We start from the raw sequence: 19,789 nt of genomic DNA, 5'->3' as shown, positions 1-19,789 counted from the left end.
TTGTAACTCTATTTTTTTTTTTTCAGGCCAATGTTGTGGCCCTTGTGGCAGTTGCCGAACATTCAGGAGAATTTGAAAAGATTATGCAACTTTCAGAAAGGTGCTACTTTTAATTAAGATTTTAAAGGGTTGACAATAAGAACACAGTTATGACATCCAGTTTATAATATCAAAGATCCATTTTTAAAGAGAATAAAGAGGAAAAAGCATTTTAACATAGCCCTAAAGAGATTATTTTTTACTTATTCCTTTTTTTTTTTTCTTTGAGAGATGGAGTCTTGCTCTGTCACCCAAGCTGGAGTGCAGTGGCGCAATGTCGGCTCACTGCAACCTCTGCCTCCTGGTTTCAAGCAATTGTCTGCCTCAGCCTCCCGAGTAGCTGGGACTAGGGCATGCACCACCAGGCCTGGCTAATTTTTATATTTTTTGTAGATGCAGGATTTCACCATGTTGGCCAGGCTGGTCTCAAACTCCTGGCCTTAAGTGATCCACCTGGTTCAGCCTCCCAAAGTGCTGGAATTACAGACATAAGCCACCATGCCCGGCCTCTGCTTATTCTTTAGAATACATTGTAATCTACTAGTCTACTGTTCCTGCTTTCTCAGTTGGTTCTACATTTTTAGGTATAATGGGTTTGTCCTGCCATGCTTGGGTGTTCATCCAGTTCAAGGACTTTCACCAGAAGACCAAAGAAGTGTCACACTAAAGGTAACAGTCATACAAAACAGGAACCATTACAAACAAACAAACAAAAGAATTATTTGACTCAGTAATCCTCCTCTTTCTAGTTTATATTCTCAGGAAATAATCCAAAAGAAGGAAACACTACCTTCTTTAACAAAGATGTTTGTTGCAACATTATTCGTAATAGAGAAAAAGTAGAAACAGCCTAGAGGTTCAGAAATAAAGGAATCATTAGTTAAGTTGTAGAGTGTTAAATATAGTACATTTATAGAAAATGAGGATTATAAAGTGTGTATAGCACATGGAAAATGCTTACTATGTAATATAGGGAGAAAAGCAGGATACCAAATAGCGTATTCACTATGAGTGACATCTACATAAGCATATATTCATAAGGAAAAGACTGGAGAGAAAACACAGAAATGATAGTAATTATGATGATCTGTTAGAATTATCTGTAACTTTTTTCACGTTTTTTTGGTACTGTAGTCATGTTGCTTTGGCAAAAAAAGTGATAGAATATCTAGAAAAAGAAAGATACAAATTCAGAGGTGCCATATACTATTAGGGAACAGATTAGTTCAAGTAAGTAGTATTATCTTTGAACACAGAACCATTGTTACAGGATTGCTCTCCAGCTATTAAATTGCACTGATTTTGTACCCTCTCTAAGAACATCCTACCCACACTGACTCATGATAGTCGGTATATCTTATATTTCACACTTGTCTCCTGACTCAGCATCTGGAAGATCCACAGTTTCATGAGTGTTTTATTGCATAATGGGGTTGATAGCTCCATTTCAAAGAAGTAATGACTTTTTGTTACCTATGAATAAATTAAGATATAGTGCCATTTAAAAAATAATAATGTAAGCTGGACACAGTGGCTCGTGCCTGTAATCCCAGCACTTTGGTAGGCTGAGGTGGGCGGATCATGAGGTCAGGAGATTGAGACCTTCCTGGCTAACATGGTGAAACCCTGTCTGTACTAAAAATACAAAAACTTATCCAGGTGTGGTGGCATGCACCTGTAGTCCCAGCTACTCGGGAGACTAAGGTGGGAGAATCGCTTGAACCCAGGAGGTGGAGACTGTAGTAAGCCGAGATTGCTCCACTGCACTCCAGCCTGGGTGACACAGTGAGACTCCATCTCAAAAAATAATAATAATAATAATGTATCTCTGTTCCTATATTAAGATACCTTAGGTAGCTCTACTTATTTCAAAATAAAATTCATGACCAGGCATGGTGGCTCACACCTGTAATCCTAACACTTTGGGAGGCTGAGATGGGAGGATCACTTGAGCTCAGGAGTTCAAGACCAGCCTGGGCAACGTGGTGAGACGCTCTCTCTCAAAAAAAAAAAAAAAAATAGAAATAAAATAAAATTCATTCATTTCAGGTAAAAATGCTTATCCTGTAGCTATCCTGAATTGTTAAGTATGATAAAATTAGCTACATTGCCAGATAGTCACAATTCTACAAATGTGGAATCATAGCAAGGCAGCACTTCTTTCATTTATGTGGGGATTTATACTAATAGACATTCATTTAGTTAGGTAGTCAACCAGTGTGTACTGAGCACCTGCTATATGCCAGGCACTGCTGTCAGCACTGCAGACCCAATAATGAGTAAGATCCCGCTCATGGAAGCTAGATTCTAGATGGCCCAGACAGACAGTCAACAATTACATGAACAGGAAAACTTTCGATAGCACTAAGTGCTTTGAAGACAGTAAAACAAGATTATGTAGTAGGTGTTGTGAATGCTGATTGTTAGATGATATCATCAAGGAAGGACTCTGGTAGTGACAATTGAGCTGCAACCTGAATGCTACAAAGGAATTGGCCATGCAAAGAGAGGATCAGGGTGTTATATGCAAAGGAAACAGCAAAGCACAAAGGTCCTAAGGTAGGAATAAGCTCAGTGTAGTCAAGAAACAGAAAGAGGGCTGATATGGCTAGAGGAAGAGAGGAAGTGATAGTGATGGGGTAAGAGGGATGGGCGGAGATCTCATACAGGACCTTGTTGGATTTTAGTTTACATGCAGTGGAGGGTTTAATGTGAGAAGTACCAAGATGTAATTTATGTTTTAAAAAGATCCCCTTGGCTCTGGCCAAAATGAGTTTGGTGAAGAAAAAAAACCCCTTGGCTATGGTATGAAGAGTGAGTTTTGAAGAGGGCAAAAAATGAAAAGGGGAAAAAGAAGGCTACAAATGATGCTGGATTGAACCAGATTACTAGCATTGGAGGTAGAGAAATGGGTGGATTTGGCATATATTTGGCATTAATATAGAATTGATTGGACTGGTTAACTTACCAAAGTAATTAATATACCAACAGTATGATAGGTACTTTTTTTTTTTTTTTTTTTTCTGAGATAGAGTCTTGCTCTGTCACCCAGGCTGGAGTGTAGTGGTGCCATCTCGGCTCACTGCAGCCTCCACCTCCCTGGTTCAAGTGATTCTCCTGCCTCAGCCTCCTGAGTAGCTGGGATTACAGGCATGCACCACTACACCTGGCTAATTTTTTGTATTTTTAGTAGAGATGGGGTTTTGCCATGTTGGCCAGGCTGGTCTCAAACTCCTGGCCTCAAGTGATCCACCTGCCTTGGCCTCCCAAAGTGCTGGGATTACAGGTGTGAGCTACCACACCCAGCCAATAGGTAATTCTTGATTATCAAAGCAGATATGAATCCATCAAATGTTGTGATAATACTCTGGAATAGACTAGAGATGAGCAGAGTTAGCCCTATTTTATTCCAGTTGCACTTGTAGTCCATACTGCAGTTTAGTTTTGTCCTGCTGATTAGATTATAAACCCCTTTAAAACAGGAAGTATGCCTCATTGCACCTTTACAGGCTTCTAAAATATGTGGTACAAAGCTAGGTGTGTAGTAAGTATTCATCAAATTAACTTGTTTTATAAGATGAATTGCCTAGCATCACACAAATCTTTTAACATATTCCTGAATTAATTCATTCATTCAGTAGATATTATTACCAGGCACAGTTTAGGCACTGGGGATAAACCACAGTGAACTGTGGTGAACCACAATTCACTGGCGGCATTCTGCTGCCCCTGCATGCAGGGTATTTGCTCTCCAGTTAGCTACTGTTTCTACTTGTTCCACTTTACTAATTTCTGTTAAACACTTGACCCCTGTTCTAAAGGTTCTGAAGACTAAACATTTTCTATAATAAAAAAATCTATTGTAATTATTTAAAATCATTCTGAATAAATCTTTTCTCCTCCTTTGATCCCTTTTGCCCTCCTTCCTTCTTTCATTCATTCCCTTTTTTGTCCCTTCTTCCTTTCTTCTTTCAGCAGCATGGTGGAAACAGCATGCATGAGCTTTGAAGTCAGAGGGACCTGGCCTACTGACTTCTGTGATCTGTGGCACATTACTTACCTTTGCCAAGTCTGAATTTCCTCATTTGTAAATAATGAATAATTATATAGTAGTATTATGCCCAATCATAAGGTATAGGGGTATATAATTTTTTTTTTTTTACAAAAACCATAATAGGGTGGGGTGCCATGGCTGACTCCTGTAATCCCATCACTTTGGGAGGCTGAGGTGGGAAGATTGCTTGAGGCCAGAAGTTGGAGACCAGCCTAGGCAACATACACAAAAATTAAAAATGTTAGCCAGGCATGGTGGCATGTGCCTATAGTCCCAGCTACTCGGGAGGCTGAGGTAGGAGAATCACTTGAGCCCAGGAGTTCAAGGCTGCAGTGAGCTATGATCGCACCACTGCACACTCCAGCCTGGGTCACAAACTGAGACCCTATCTTTAAAAAAAACAAAAATACAAAAGTATAATAGAACCATTAGCTGTTAAGGAACTTGAGACCTTATGAAGGGAGTGGGGATAGAACTGAGGGCAGAAATAGACCTATAAATAGCCTTATAAATATGTTTACATCTACTAAAATAAAATGACAAAGACCACACACACAAATGCATTTGTACATATTAAATAAGTAATATGAATTACATTGTACTATTAATTTCTATTTATCATTCTTGACTTGCTGAAAGCTTCCAGATCTATTTTATTAGGAGTTTGAATAGTCTCACTGTAAATCTGTTTTGCTTTTTCATAGGTAATACATATTCCAAGAGGCATGGCTTTTTCTTCATCTGATCTTCCTCCAAGTGTGTAATTTCTGTGACTCAGGCTTTCTAAGTGTTAGACATTTCCTGGGTGATTTCTCCTACTTCTCCAGTCCCTCAGAGATCTCAGAGACATAGAGTAGTTTGGATGTGTGATATGGAAAAAGCTTTGCCTGGAACTGTTTAACCTACTCAGCTTGTTGTCAAATAGCTTTTCTGACATCTAGGTTCATATACCCATCATTTTTCATGACAATGTTAATTCTTCTTCAAGTCTACTAGAACATATTTCAAGGCCTTAACTTACCCTCCTTCATCTTTGTTCTCTCTCTCATAGTTGTAAAATCTACTCCTGTTCCTCTATCATCTGCTTTACCTTCCTTTTCTTAATTCTCTCTTGTTCTGATTATCCTCAGGAGAAATACTTTGCAATTTATATATCCTGAAACTAAAATTTGCAATGTAGTCTAAAAGGTATCTAGAAGCAATTTTCTGTATGTTTATTTTCCCTCCCTAAGAAGGGAACCCTACAGGGCAAATTCTCCTCAGTGGAAAAGGTAGTGTCATTGAAACTAATGGTACACAGATACTTCAATATTTAACAAGCATATATGAGATACTCACTGTTTATATTGCTGGGCATTGAGAACAGGTAGTCAAAGCAGGACTATAAAGACAAATGAAATCAGTGAAAACAGTGCAAAGAAAGTATGGGATTATCATTATAAACTCACCAACCAGACGAATTCTAAGGGGAGAACACAACAATGCAATCGCAAAGCTCACATGCAGAGATGACTCCCTGGTGGTTTGCCTTCTTTTTCTTAGTGATTTCAGAATGTCCAAATGCCTCCTAAATGTCAGGAAATACCTCCTAAACAGAAGGCCATGTTTAAGTGGCGCTCTTCATAAAAAGTCATATTCTTGTAACCTGAATGGGTATGGGATATGTTTCTACTCAAATTTACAGGTAGAGGTACTCACCATTATAGAAGGATTACTATTGGTAGTTCTTTGACTGCTTAAATGGATTAAATGTATGTAAAGCACCAGGATAGCATAGCACCTAGCACATAATAAGAGCTTGTGAATTAGCAGTTCCTTTCTTCCATTTTAACAATTTTACTTTTTTTCTCCCAGGATTTGGATGTAGCTTTGCCCATTATCGAGAATTATAAGGATCGGTTGTTGGCAATTGGAGAGGTAAACACCCACTAGCTGATCAAATGACTTTTAATTCAGACTTCTATATGATATATGAAAATAATCTTTGGTTCAGTATTGGTGATTATAACTGACTTGTATAATTATGTTCACCCCACTTAGCCAAATAATAATTCGTTGATACTTCTTTAATAAGCAAGAAAGCTTGGGGATGAAACAATCAAAAGCCTTACCATAGGCCTACCTTAATTGGAGAAAAATAATAGCATTTCTAAATACTTTGCTTTTTTTTTTCTTGTGCTTAAATATGGGTCCTTGCTCTGGTGAGTTAATATAGTATCTATAATTCTTCATAAGTAATTTAGAAACACACTTTAAATGGGCTAGAGTTTGTAATTAAAGAACTTTTTTATTTAAATAATTTATAATTGTGAATTTTTTTTTTTTTTTTTTGAGATAGAACCTTGCTCTGTCACCTAGGCTGGAGTACAGTGGTGCAATCCCAGCTGGAGTGCAGTGGCGCAATCTCGGCTCACTGCAACCTCTGCCTCCCAGGTTCAAGTGGTTCTCCTGCCTCAGCCTCCCTACTAGCTGGGATTACAGGCATGCACCACCAACCCAGCTAATTTTTTGTATTTTTAGTAGAGACGGGGTTTCACCATGTTGGCCAGGCTGGTCTTCGACGCCTGGCCTCAAGTAATCCACCCACCTTCGCCTCCCAAAGTGCTGGGATTACAGGCATGAGCAACCGTGCCCGGCCAATTGTGAAATATTTTTATTAGTTGGTAATAAATTCCATTTTTAATTAAAGACAAAAGATAAGAATAACACTTAAATTCAGAATATAGATTATAGAATGCATGCCAAAATAGTCCCAGGAGAAGGAGTCATCTATGGTCTGTGCCAATATAGTGGCCACTTAACGGCTCCTGAGCATTTGAAATGTGATTGCTCTGAATTGAGATGTGCCGTAAGTGTAAAATACACTGTGTATTTCAAAGTTTTAGTACCAAAAAGAAAAAAAAAAAAAGGCTGGGCACAGTGGTTCACACCTGTAATCCCAGCACTTTGGGAGGCCAAGGCGGGCTGATCACTTGAGGTCAGGAATTTGAGACCAGCCTGACCAACATGGTAAAACCTTGTCTCTACTAAAAACACAAAAATTAGCCGGGCGTGGTGGCGGGCACCTGTAATCCCCACTACTCAGGAGGCTGAGGCAAGAGAATCGCCTGAACCCGGGAGGCAGAGGTTGCAGTGAGCCGAGATCATGCCACTGCACTCCATCCTGGGCGACAGAGCCACACTCCATCTCAACAAAACAAACAAAAGGAATATAAAATAACTCAGTATTTTATATTGGCTACATGTTTAAAATAATAATATTTGGGATATATTGGGTTAAAGTATATTATTAAGATTAATTTCACCTGTTTTTGTGAATATTTTTAATGTGGCTACTAATACTTTTATGTGGCGTGCTTTTGTGCCTCACATTATATTTCTGTTGGATAGTATCAATCCAAAGATCTCTTTTGAGGTTCCTTAAGCCTAAATATGTAATATCTTTTATTTTTCTGCTCTAGGTTGGACTAGATTTCTCCCCCAGATTTGCTGGCACTGATGAACAGAAGGAAGAGCAAAGACAAGTCCTAATCAGACAGATCCAGTTAGCCAAAAGACTCAATTTGCCTGTGTAGGTTAATTATTTTTCTATGTTAATAGCTATAGAGCAAATTAAATAATGATCAGAGTTCTCCTGAAATGGAACTCTACATTTATTTTTCTCTGAACTACTTTAATAGATCAAAAACAATACTTTCAGAATGGTACTTAAAAGAAATGTTGTTATCGTTAAACAGAAATGTGCACTCACGCTCTGCTGGAAGACCTACCATCAGCCTTTTACAAGAGCAAGGTATTTCGTTTCCTGAGAAAAATAAGCCTGATGTTTAAGTTTGACAATTCCAGTTTATGTCCTCATAAAGCAAGCCATGTTTTAATCTGATTTCTTGAAGGGCAGGGGCAAGAAGGGGGGTAGAAATCATCTAAGATGATGTTGCAGGTCAGGCTATTGTTTACAAGGTTTTCAGTGTAATTATGATATTTCCCAGGCCCAGATAGAGTAAATGAAAAGTTGAATACAATAATTTATGTCCCTTAATTTAAAAATTAGCAGCTTCATAAAAAAACGAAACAAAATTAGCAGCTCCAGTTTCTTTTATTTATTTATTTTTTGAGACGGAGTCTCACTCTGTCGCCCAGGGTGGAATGCAGTGGCGCAATCTCGGCTCACTGCAACCTCTGCCTCCTGGGTTCAAGCAATTCTCCTGCCTCAGCCTCCCATGTAGCTGAGATTACAGGCACCCACTATCACATCCAGCTAATTTTTATATTTTTGGTAGAGCTGGGGTTTTGCCATGTTGGCCAGGCTGGTCTCGAACTCCTGACCTCAAGTGATCCTCCCGCCTCAGCCTGCCAAAGTGCTGGGATTACAGGGTGAGCCACTGTACCCAGCCTATTTTATTTTTTGAGACACAGTCTCGCTCTGTTGCCCAGGCTGGAGTGCAGTGGCGCAATCTTGGCTCACTGCAACCTCCACCTCCTGGGTTCAAGCTATTCTTCTGCTTCAGCATCCCAAGTAGCTAGCATTACAGGTGCGTGCCACCACACCCAGCTAATTTTTGTATTTTTAGTAGAGACGGGGTTTCACAATGTTGGCCAGGCTGGTCTTGAACTCCTGACCTCAGGTGATCCACCCGCCTCAGCCTCCCAAAGTGCTGGGATTACAGGCGTGAGCCACTGTGCCCGGCCAGCAGCTCCAGTTTCTTAATCAGCTCAATCAGCTGATTAATGGGGAAAAGGTTAAAAAAAGAAGGGCAATCACACAGCAATCACATTGGGTCACTGTTTTTTTATGTTTTCTATCTGCTGCTTCAGAAATGCAGAATTTACAGAAATGCAGAAATACAGATTTTGGCCATGATACATACACACACTCTCTTCTTTGCCAGTTGTTCCTAAAGTAAAATTACATCTTATAGCATTATTTTTCAACATTTTAAAGGTGCCATCCACAGTAAGAAATATAGTTTGAGACTCATATTTACATAAAGAAAGCTAACAAAAGTTTAACAAGCAATCCACATATGTGTATATATGTATAGGTATGTAAGTGTGTGTGCTACATACACACACATACATATAAGCACTCATTGGTTGTGACCTACTAAGTTGGTTTCATAACTTGCTTATGGTTATAACCCTCTAATAGTCATTCATACCGTTTGAAAAAACTGTCAAATAATAAAGTAAATGTAGTTGCCTGCAACTAGAAATCAGTGATGAATAGTTTTGGAGTCACTGAAAGCATGATTTTTATGCAGGCTGAGCAGCTACCCTTTTATAACTGGGGATAGTTTTATGAAGCCCACTCTGACTATTGAATTTGTGTCACTTAGTTCCCCATTTCTTCTTTCACTAGCATTTTTGTTAAGATAATCCATTTGACTGCTTAAAAACCTCCTGTTGGAAACAGTTAGCTCACAGACTTCTAGAAAAGGTCTGATGGTGCAGAAAATTTATATTTGTCTTTAAAATTGAATCTCTCTCTCTCTTTTTTTTTTTTTTTTTTTGAGACTGGGTCTGACTCTGTTGCCCAGGCTGGATTGCAGTGGGGCGATCTCTGCTCACTGCAACCTCCACCTCCCAGGCTCAAGAGATCCTCCCACTTCAGCCCCACAAGTAGCTGGGACTATGGGCACACACCACCACACCCTGCTAATTTTTTTGTGTGTATTTTTAGTAGAAACTGGGTTTCACCATGTTGCCCAGGCTGGTCTCAAACTCCTGAGCTCGCTCAAGAGATCCTCCCACCTCAGCCTCCCAAAGTGCTGGGATTACAGACATGAGCCACTGTGCCTGGCCAACATTATTGAATATTTCAATTTTATTCTGAAGATTAAGAATTTATTCTCTCTCTGTCTCTCTCTCTATATATATATATACACATATATATATATGTACACACACACACACACATATATATATATTTTTTTTTTTGAGATGGAGTCTCGCTGTGTCTCCCAGGCTGGAGTACAGTGGCACAATCTTGGCTCACTGCAACCTCTGCCTCCTGGGTTCAAGTGACTGTCCTGCCTCAGCCTCCCAAATAGTTGGGATTACAGGTGCCCGCCAGTATGCCCCGCTAATTTTTTTGTATTTTTAGTAGAGATGGGGTTTCACCATGCTAGTCAGGCTTGTCTTGAACTTCTGACCTCAGGTGATCCGCCCACCTCGGTCTCCCAAAGTGCTGGGATTACAGACGTGAGCCACTGTGCCTGGCCTATATATGTTTTTATTAGTTTATTTTTTGAGACAGAGTCTCACTCCGATGCCCAGCCTAGAGTGCAGTGGTTCGATTACAGCTCACTGCAGCCTTGACATCTCAGACCCAGGTGATCCTCCCACCTTAGCTTCCCGAGTAGCTGGGACTACAGGCCTGCACCACCATGCCCAGCTAAATTTTGTATTTTTTGTAGAGACGGGGTTTCACCATGTTGGCCAGGCTGGTTTCGAACTCCTAGGCTCAAGTGATCCGCCTGACTTGGCCTCCCAAAGTTCTGGGATTACAAGTGTGAGCCACTGTGCCTGGCCTAAAATTTACTATGCTTTTATTCCACTCTTTGAACACTGTACATTCATCTGCCCTTTAGAAGTTATAGAACCTCTTGTTTATATCCTAGTGACCAACATTTACTTAAAATTTCAGACTTATGTTATTTAATTTGATTGATGGGACATAAAATGGAATACTGCCTTATCTTCCATTTTTGAAAGGTGCTGACAAGGTGCTGCTGCATGCATTTGATGGTCGGCCGTCTGTAGCCGTGGAAGGAGTGAGAGCTGGGTACTTCTTCTCAATTCCCCCTTCTATCATAAGAAGTGGACAGGTAAATTTTTTCATTGAAACTCATCTAATACTTTATGAAATAAAATTTAAAACATGAGCTTTTCTTACATACTTGTGATACTATTCTAGTTACATTACAAAAATTAATCTTAGGTCTCTACCTCACATATATATAAAAATGAACTCAGAAATTGATCGAAGACTTAAATATAAAACCAAAATAAGGCCGGGCACAGGGGCTCATGCTTGTAATCCCAGCACTTTGGAAGGCTGAAGTGGGTGGATCACCTGAGGCCAGGAGTTTGAGATCAGCCTGACCAACATGGTGAAACCCCGTCTCTACTAAAAATACAAAAATTAGCCGGGCGTGGTGGCATGTGCTTGTAATCCCAGCTACTTGGGAGGGTGAGGCAGGAGAATTGCTTGAACCAGGAGGTGGAGGTTGCAGTGAGCCGAGATCAAGCCATTGCACTCCAGCCTGGTCAACAAGAGCGAAACTCCATCTCAAAAAAAACACTAAAAATTCTTAGAGGAACATAGGCCTTAATTTGTGTGACTCCTTGATTAGGCTGTGGCTTCTTAGATAGGTCATTAAAACCGTAAGCAACCAAAGAAAAAAACAAATTTATTGGACATAATCAAAATTTAAAATTTTCACAATAAAATATTTAAGACTTTTATAATTCAAAGCACGTTATCAAAAAAGTGAAAATGTAACCCATAGAAAGATAAAAAATATTTTCAAACCATGTATCTGATAAGGGTCTAGTATCCAGAATATATAAAGCACCATTACAACTCAATAAAAAGACAAATAACCTGATTAAAATATGTGCAAATTATTTAAATTAGATATTTCTCTAAAGAAAACATACAAATGTCCAATAAGCTCATAAAAAGACGCTCAACCTCATTAGCCATTATGGAAATAGAAATCAAAGGTACAGTGAGAGATACCACTTTATACCACTAAGTTTGGAGTTCCTTAGAAACTTAATAAAATTACCACGTGACCCAGCAATTCCACCCCTAGGTAGATACCCAAAAGAGATTAAAACATATGTCCACACAAAAACTTGTACATAAATGTTTATAGCAGCATTATTCATAATAGCTAAAAAGTAGAAACAACCTAGATGTCCGTCAGCTGATGAATGGATAAATAAAATGTGCTATATCCATACAATGGAATATAAAGTCATAAAAAGGAATGAAGAGGAATAAAGTCATGAAAAGAAATGAAGTACTGAGTCATGCTACAGCATGGATGAACCTTGAAAACATTATACTAAGAGAAAGCGATCAGACAAAAAACCACATCTTGTATTATTCCATTCATATGAAATGTCCAGGTGAGGCAGATCTATAGATACAATATAGATTAGTGGTTTCCAGGATTTTGAGGGGAAGGATAATAGGGAGTGACAGCTAATGGGTATGGGATTTCTTTTTGGAGTGATGAAAATATTCCAGAACTAGATAATGGTGATGATTGTACAATTTTCTGAATATAGCAACAAACACTGAATTGTATACTTTTAAAGAGTGAATATTATGGTATGTGAATTATAGCTTTAAAAATTAAAAACTAGGCCAGGCGCAGTGGCTCACACCTGTAATCCCAGCACTTTGGGAGGCCGAGGCAGGCAAATCACGAGGTCAGGAGATCGAGACCATACTGGCTAACACGGTGAAGCCCCATCTCTACTAAAAATACAAAAAATTAGACGGGCATGGTGGTGGACGCCTGTAGTCCCAGCTACTCGGGAGGCTGAGGCAGGAGAATGGTGTGAACCCGGGGGGCGGAGCCTGCAGTGAGCCAAGATCGCGCCACTGCACTCCAGCCTGGGCGACAGAGCAAGACTCTGTCTCAAAAAAAAGAAAAAAAGAAAAAAGAAAACCGTCCACAACCCAATCTAAAATTTAAATTGGGCTGGGCACTGTGGCTCACACCTGTAATCCCAGCACTTTTGGAGGCCAAAGCAGGCAGTTCACTTGAGGTTAGGAGTTCAAAACCAGCCTGGCAAACATGGTGAGACCCTGTCTCTACTAAAAATACAAAAATTAGCTGGGTGTGGTGGCGCATGCCTGTAATCCCAGCTACTCAGGAGGCTGAGGCAGGAGAATCACTTGAACCCAGGAGGCAGATGTTGCAATGATCCGAGAACGCGCTTCTGCACTCCAGCCTGGGTGACAGAGACTCCATTTCAAAAATAAATAAATTAATAAAAAAATAAAATTTAAATTGCATAAGAACCTTAGATTTGGGCCAGGCACAGTGGCTCATACCTGTAACCTCAGCACTTTGGGAGGCCAAGGCTTGCGGATTGCTTGAGCTCAAGAATTCGAGAACAGCCTAGGCAATATAGCGAAACCCTGTCTCTACAAAACATAAAAATTAGCCGAGTGAAGGCAGGGCATGGTGGCTCACGCATGTAATCCCAGCACTTTGGGAGGCCGAGGCGGGTGGATCACGACGTGGTCAGGAGATCAAGACCATCCTGGCTAACATGGTGAAACCCTGTCTCTACTAAAAATACAAAAAATTTGCCGGGCATGGTGGTGGGCGCCTGTAGTCCCAGCTACTTGGGAGGCTGAAGCAGGAGAATGGCATGAACCCGGGAGGCAGAACTTGCAGTGAGCCGAGATTGCACCACTGCACTCCAGCCTGGGTGACAGAGCGAGACTCTGTCTCAAAAAAAAAAAAAAAATTAGCCAAGTGTGGTGGTGTGTGCCTATAGTCCCAACTACTTGGGAGGCTGAGGTGGGAGGATGTCTTCAGCCCAGGAGATGGAGGGTCCAGTGAGCTGAGTACATGCCACTCCACTCCAACATGAGTGACAGAGCCAGACTGTGTCTCAAAAACAAACAAAACCCTTAGATTTATAAACATAAAGCTTTGAGTGCCTTAAAGTGGATGTTAGAAAGAAACACTGAATGTGATGAGGGTGGAGAAACAACAGAAATCACTTCCTTGTCAACGTTGGCGCGTGATATCAGATGTTTGGATTTCTGCTTGCTGGCTATACCTCATTTTTGCTATGGTTACTATTCTTTGGTTTCCCTAGAAGCTTTGGATAATTTTTAGGAATTAGTGTTTATATTTTAACATAACTTTTAGTAGCGGAATTATGAGACCATCCAGTTAGCATTTATCAATTGAATTGTTTTTTTGAAGCAGAGTCTCACTCTGTCGCCCAGGCTGGGGTGCAGTGATGTGATCTTGTCTCAGTGCAATCTCCGCCTCCCAGGTCCAAGTGATTCTCCTGCCTCAGCCTTCCAAGTAGCTGGGATTACAGGCGTGTACCACAATGCCTGGCTAATTTTTGTATTTTTTTTTCCACTCTGTGGCTAGGCCAGAGTGCAGTGGCACGATCTCAGCTCACTGCAACCTCTGCCTCCTGGGTTCAAGCGATTCTGCCTCAGCCTCCCGAGTAGCTGGGCACTCGCCAGGCACCTGCCACCACGCCCAGCTAATTTTTGTATTTTTAGTAGAGACGGGGTTTCACCATGTTGGCCAGGCTGGTCTCGAACTCCCAACCTCAAGTGATCAGCCTGCCTTGGCCTCCCAAAGTGCTGGACGGGTATGAGCCACCACACCCGGCTTAATTTTTGTATTCTCAGTAGAGATGGGGTTTTATCATGTTGCCCAGGCTGGTCTCGGACTCCTGGTCTCAAGTGACCCACCCACCTCAGCCTCCCAAAGTACTGGGATTACAGGCGTGAGCTACCACAACTGGCCTATCAGTTGAATAGTAAAAAATAATTTTTTTTTTGAGGTGGAGTCTCACTCTGTTGCCCAGTCTGGAGTACAGTGACGCAATCTCGGCTCACTACAACCTTGCCTGGCTAATTTTTGTATTTGTATTTTTATTTTATTATTATTATTTTTTTATTTTTTTGAGATGGAGTCTCTGTTGCCTAGTCTGCAGTGCAGTGGCGTGACCTCAGCTTACCGCAACCTTGCCTGGCTAATTTTTATATTTGTATTTTTATTTTATTATTATTTTTTTTTATCTTTTTGAGACGGAGTCTCGCTCTGTTGCCCAGTCTGGAGTACAGTGGCGTGATCTTGGCTCACTGCAACCTCCGCCTCCCAGGTTCAAGTGATTCTTCTTCCTCAGCCTCCTGAGTAGCTGGGATTACAGGCGCCTGCCACCATGCCTGGCTAATTTTTGTATTTTCAGTAGAGATGGGGTTTCACCATGTTGGCCAGGCTAGTCTTGAACTCCTGACCTTATGTTCTGCCTGCCTCGGCCTCCTAAAGTGCTGGGATTACAGGCATGAGCCACCGTGCCTGGCAATTTTTGTATTTTTAGTAGAGACGGGGTTTCACCATGTTGGTTAGGCTGGTCTTGAACTCCTGACCTCGTGATCCACCTGCCTCGGCCTCCCAAAGTGCTGGGATTACAGGCGTGAGCCACCGCACCCGGCCTAAAGCATAAATTTTAAGTTATTGCAGAATAAAATGCATTATTAGCATGTCAATTTAATGCTCTTTATCTTTATTTCTCATGTTTTAAACTTACCTGCTTTCTCTTTTCTCTAAGAAGCAGAAACTTGTGAAACAATTGCCTTTAACTTCTATATGCTTAGAAACAGATTCACCTGCACTAGGACCAGAAAAACAGGTAAATGATTTTCTAATTTCTATATTATTTAGATTGTATCTTTCATTTGAGCTCTTTTCTATTTAGCTGTGTTTCTCATTATAGTGTAAATACAGTGGAATCCTCATATACTGCCAGATTGAGGGCTTATATTAACCTTATTTCAGGTCTTTCTAAATATAGCTGTTGTGCTCCAGAGAATATTATTTGATAATGCAGCATGTCCTAATGTATGTAATAATAAGAGTCAGACCAGTATAGTAAAAAGCACAGTGTCTGCAGTCAGAAAGACAAATTCAAATCCTGTTATCTACCTAGTAGCTGACTTTGGGCAAGCTACTTAATCTCTCTGAAACTGCTTTTTCATTTATAAAATATGGGTAAAATAATAAATACATTAAAAGATTATGGTGGGCAGGGCACGGTGGCTCACACCTGTAATCCCAGCACTCTGGGAGGCCAAGGCGGGCGGATCACCTGAGGTCAGGAGTTCGAGACCAGCTTGACCAACATGGAGAAACCCGGTCTCTACTAAAAATACAAAAAAATTAGCTGGGTGTGGTACACATGCGCCTGTAATCACAGCTACTCGGGAGGCTGAGGCAGGAGAATAGCTTGAACCCGGGAGGTGGAGGTTGCAGTGAGCCGAGATCATGCCATTGCACCCCAGCCTGGGCAACAAGAGCAAAACTCCATCTCAAAAAAAAAGAAAAGATTATGGTAAGTATTACATGAAGTAATGTATGTGAAAGTACCTAGCAGTATCTGGTATGCAGTGGGTACTCAGTGATTGTTCATTTTTCTTCCTTTAATTAGCATGTTATAATGAAGTTCTATTTCTTTCAATGCAAGTATTGATACAGTCGTGGGTTTATTTATATGATCTTTGCTGTTAGTATCTCTTTTTGTTATTGTAAGCCACAAATAATCATATTTTAAATTTCACTCTCTTTCATATTGCTACTATTTTAAATTATAATTTTCTGAAAGTAAGCCACAATATATACTTTATTTGCTTTAGGCAGTACCTATTACAATGACCTCCCAATGTGCAGTTTAATAAGTGCCTTTGACTACCCATCAGATTTGTGTCTCTATGCCTGCCAAATTCAGAGAATTGGCACTCAAAATTTAGAGGTTTGGGAACAGTAGCAATTATTATCTGTTTATCCAGAAACTATGATTATATGTGATTGCAATGTGAATTTTACTAACTGATGTTCAATTAATGTTTATGTTTTTCTTTTTATTTTCTTTTTTTCTTTTTTTTTTTTTTTGAGACAGGGTCTCACTCTGTCACCCAAGCTGTAGTGCAGTGGCGTGATCACAGCAACCTCGACTTTCTGGGTTCAGATGATTCTCCATCAGGCATGTGCTACCATGCCTGGCTAGTTGTTTTTGTGTTTGTTTTTGTTTTTGTTTTGTTTCTGAGACAGAGTCTTGCTCTGTCACCCAGGCTGGAGTGCAGTGGTGCAATCTCAGCTCACTGCAACCTCCGCCTTCCGAATTCAAGCAATTCTCCTGCCTCAGCCTCCCTAGTAGCTGGGATTACAGGCTTGTGCCACCACACCTGGCTGATTTTTGTTTTTTAGTGCAGATGGGGTTTCACCGTGTTGGCCACACTGTTCTCGAGCTCCTGACCTCAAGTGATCCGCCTGCCTCGGCCTCCCAAAGTGCTGGGATTATAGGCATGAGCCACTGCACCTGGCCATTTTTATATTTTTTGTAGATACGGGGTTTTACCATGTTGCCCAAGCTGGTCTTGAACTCCTGCCCTCAAGGAATCCTAGCCTCCTGTCTTGGCCTCCCAAATCCCAAAGTGCTAGGATTATAGGGGTGAGCCACTGTGCCCAGCCTTTATTTTTATTTTCTTTGAGACAGGATCTCGCTCTGTGGCATAGGCTGGAGTACAGTGGCACAATCATAGCCCACTGCAGCCTCCACCTCCTGGGCTCAAGTGATCCTCCCACCTCAGCCCCCATCTCCAGTAGCTGCCCAGGCTGGTCAATTACATATTTTTATGAATCAGCTATTATAAGAATGTAAAGCTGGGTGTGGTGGCTCACACCTGTAATCCCAGCACTTTGGGAGGCTGAGGTGGGTGGATCATCTGAGGTTGGGAGTTCGAGACCAGCCTGACCAACATGGAGAAACCCCATCTCTAATAAAAATACAAAATGAGCTAGGCGTGGTGGTGCACGCCTGTAATTCTAGCTACTCAGGTGTCTGAGGCAGGAGAATCGCTTGAACTGGGGAGGCAGAGGTTGCCATGAGCCGAGATTGCGCCATTGCACTCCAGCCTGGGCAACAAGAGTGAAACTCTGTCTCAAAAAAAAAAAAAAAAAAAAAAAAAGATTGTAAAATATAGAGGAATGGGAAAGTAGAGGATCACACTAGTTTTTTCTATTTTGGTGTAGGACAGAATGGTACAAAATTGCCACTTTGATTAGTATAAAATGGAAGGAAAGGACCTAGCATTATTCTTCCCAAACAGGAATGAATTTTGATGGCTGTTGTAAGTCAGTTTTATATTTATATTTAGTTGATTTGACAAAAAATGTGAGTTTCTGGCATAGTGCCTTGTGCAAAGTAGGTACCAGTTGAGAGCATCCCTAATCTGAAAATCCTAAATCCAAAACGCTCCAAAATCTAAAACTTTTTGATCATCAATGTTGCACTACAAATGGAAAATTCCACAAATGAGTACTTAACAAAATCTATTTCATGCACAAAATAATTTAAAATACTGTATAAAGTTACTTTTGAGCTATGTGTATAAGGTGTATATGAAACATAAATGAGCCCAGGCACAGTGACTCACGCCTATAATCCCAGCACTTTGGGAGGCTGAAGCGGGCAGATCACCTGAGGTCGGGAGTTTGAGACCAGCCTGACCAACATGGAGAAACCCCGTCTCTACTAAAAATACAAAATGAGCTGGGCATGGTGGTGCATGTCTGTAATCCCAGCTACTCGGGACGCTGAGGCAGGAGAATTGCTTGAATCCAGGAGGCGGAGAGTTGCAGTGAGCTGAGATTGCACCACAGCCTGGGCAACAGAGAAAAAAAAAAGAGAGAAAAATGAATTTGTGTTTAGAATTGGTCCACATCCCCAAGATATCTTGATATGTATACGCAAATATTTTTAAAATTCTAAATTTGAAACCCTTCTGGTTCCAAGCATTTTGGGTAAGGGATACTCAACCTGTACTCAGTAAATATTTTTGGATAAATGAATTTCTTAACTGCATATGATTTTTGTTAAGTAAAATGTGTCTGTTATAGAAAGTTAGAAAACACAGAAAATCATAAACAAGAAAATAAATCATCTACCACCCAAAGGTTACCACTATAATATAGTAGCTAAGTCCATAAACTCTGAAGTCAGATTGCTTGGGTTTAAACCCCAGCCAGGCTACTTACTAGCTGTTTGGGATTCCTTCTTGTCTATAAAAATAGGGATACTATTAATAATAGTACCTATCCCACAGAGTTATTTTGAAGATTAAATGAGAAATTCCATAAAAAGCTTAGAACAATGCCTCATCTACCGAAAACACTAAAGTTCGTATGTTCTTTCAGACTTTTTTTTTTTTTTTTTTTGAGACATAGTCTCACTCTGTCACCTGGGCTGGAATGCAGTGGTGCCATCTCGGCTCACTGCAACCCCTGCCTCCCAGGTTCAAGCGATTCTCCTGCCTCAGCCTCCCAAGTAGCTGGAATTACAGGCGTCCACCACTATGCCCAGCTAATTTTTCATATTTCTAATAGAGATGGGGTTTCACCATGTTGGCCAGGCTGGTCTCCAACTCCTGACCTCGTGATTTGCCCACCTCGGCCTCCCAAAGTGCTGGGATTAAAGGCGTGAGCCACTGCGCCCAGCCTTCTTTCAGACTTCTTTATGTTCATTTATGTATGCACATATATTTCATAACTGATCTTTATGTGGTAAACCTCTGTATATATTTTTTTTGTTAATTTTTTTTTTTAAATAGAGACAAGGTCTCACTATGTTGCCCAAGCTTGTCTCAAACTCCTAAGCTCAAGTGATCCTCCCACCTCAGCCTTCCTAAGTGCTAAGATTACGGTGTAAGCCACTGCACCTGGCTGAACCTCTGTATATATTAGTAAACATATGTTTCTTCATCATGTTTAATAACTGCATAATATTCCAGTATGTGAGTTTACCATATTTAACTTGCTATTGGTCATCTAGATTGTATTATAAACAACATGATTAACATAAATCTTTGTGCCCATTTTTAATTTTTTTAGGCTACATTACCAAAGTGCGTTTTTA

The 19,789-nt window shown here is 40.5% G+C and overlaps 1 protein-coding gene across 10 annotated transcripts in view; it reads left to right on the top strand.

Moving 5' to 3' along the window:
- TATDN3 (TatD DNase domain containing 3) overlaps window positions 1–19,789 on the top strand; it is a 51,239-nt gene that overhangs the window by 4,681 nt on the left and 26,769 nt on the right. For 7 of the 10 annotated variants that reach the window (XM_063672247.1, XM_054482686.2, XM_054482672.2 and 4 more), the window contains 7 exons: window positions 27–100; window positions 624–708; window positions 5,948–6,010; window positions 7,555–7,664; window positions 7,831–7,886; window positions 10,808–10,920; window positions 15,431–15,511. In XM_063672247.1, the coding sequence (XP_063528317.1) occupies window positions 27–100; window positions 624–708; window positions 5,948–6,010; window positions 7,555–7,664; window positions 7,831–7,886; window positions 10,808–10,920; window positions 15,431–15,511 (582 nt within the window). The remainder of the gene's footprint in view (window positions 1–26; window positions 101–623; window positions 709–5,947; window positions 6,011–7,554; window positions 7,665–7,830; window positions 7,887–10,807; window positions 10,921–15,430; window positions 15,512–19,789) is intronic. The other 3 variants (XM_054482681.2, XM_054482663.2, XM_063672243.1) reach the window with 1 other exon arrangement.

This window comes from Pongo pygmaeus, chromosome 1, assembly GCF_028885625.2.
Source record: "Pongo pygmaeus isolate AG05252 chromosome 1, NHGRI_mPonPyg2-v2.0_pri, whole genome shotgun sequence".
NCBI lineage: Eukaryota > Metazoa > Chordata > Mammalia > Primates > Hominidae > Pongo > Pongo pygmaeus.
The sequence above is the reverse complement of the archived record's forward strand: the minus strand, read 5'-3'. Positions and strand labels throughout refer to the sequence as shown.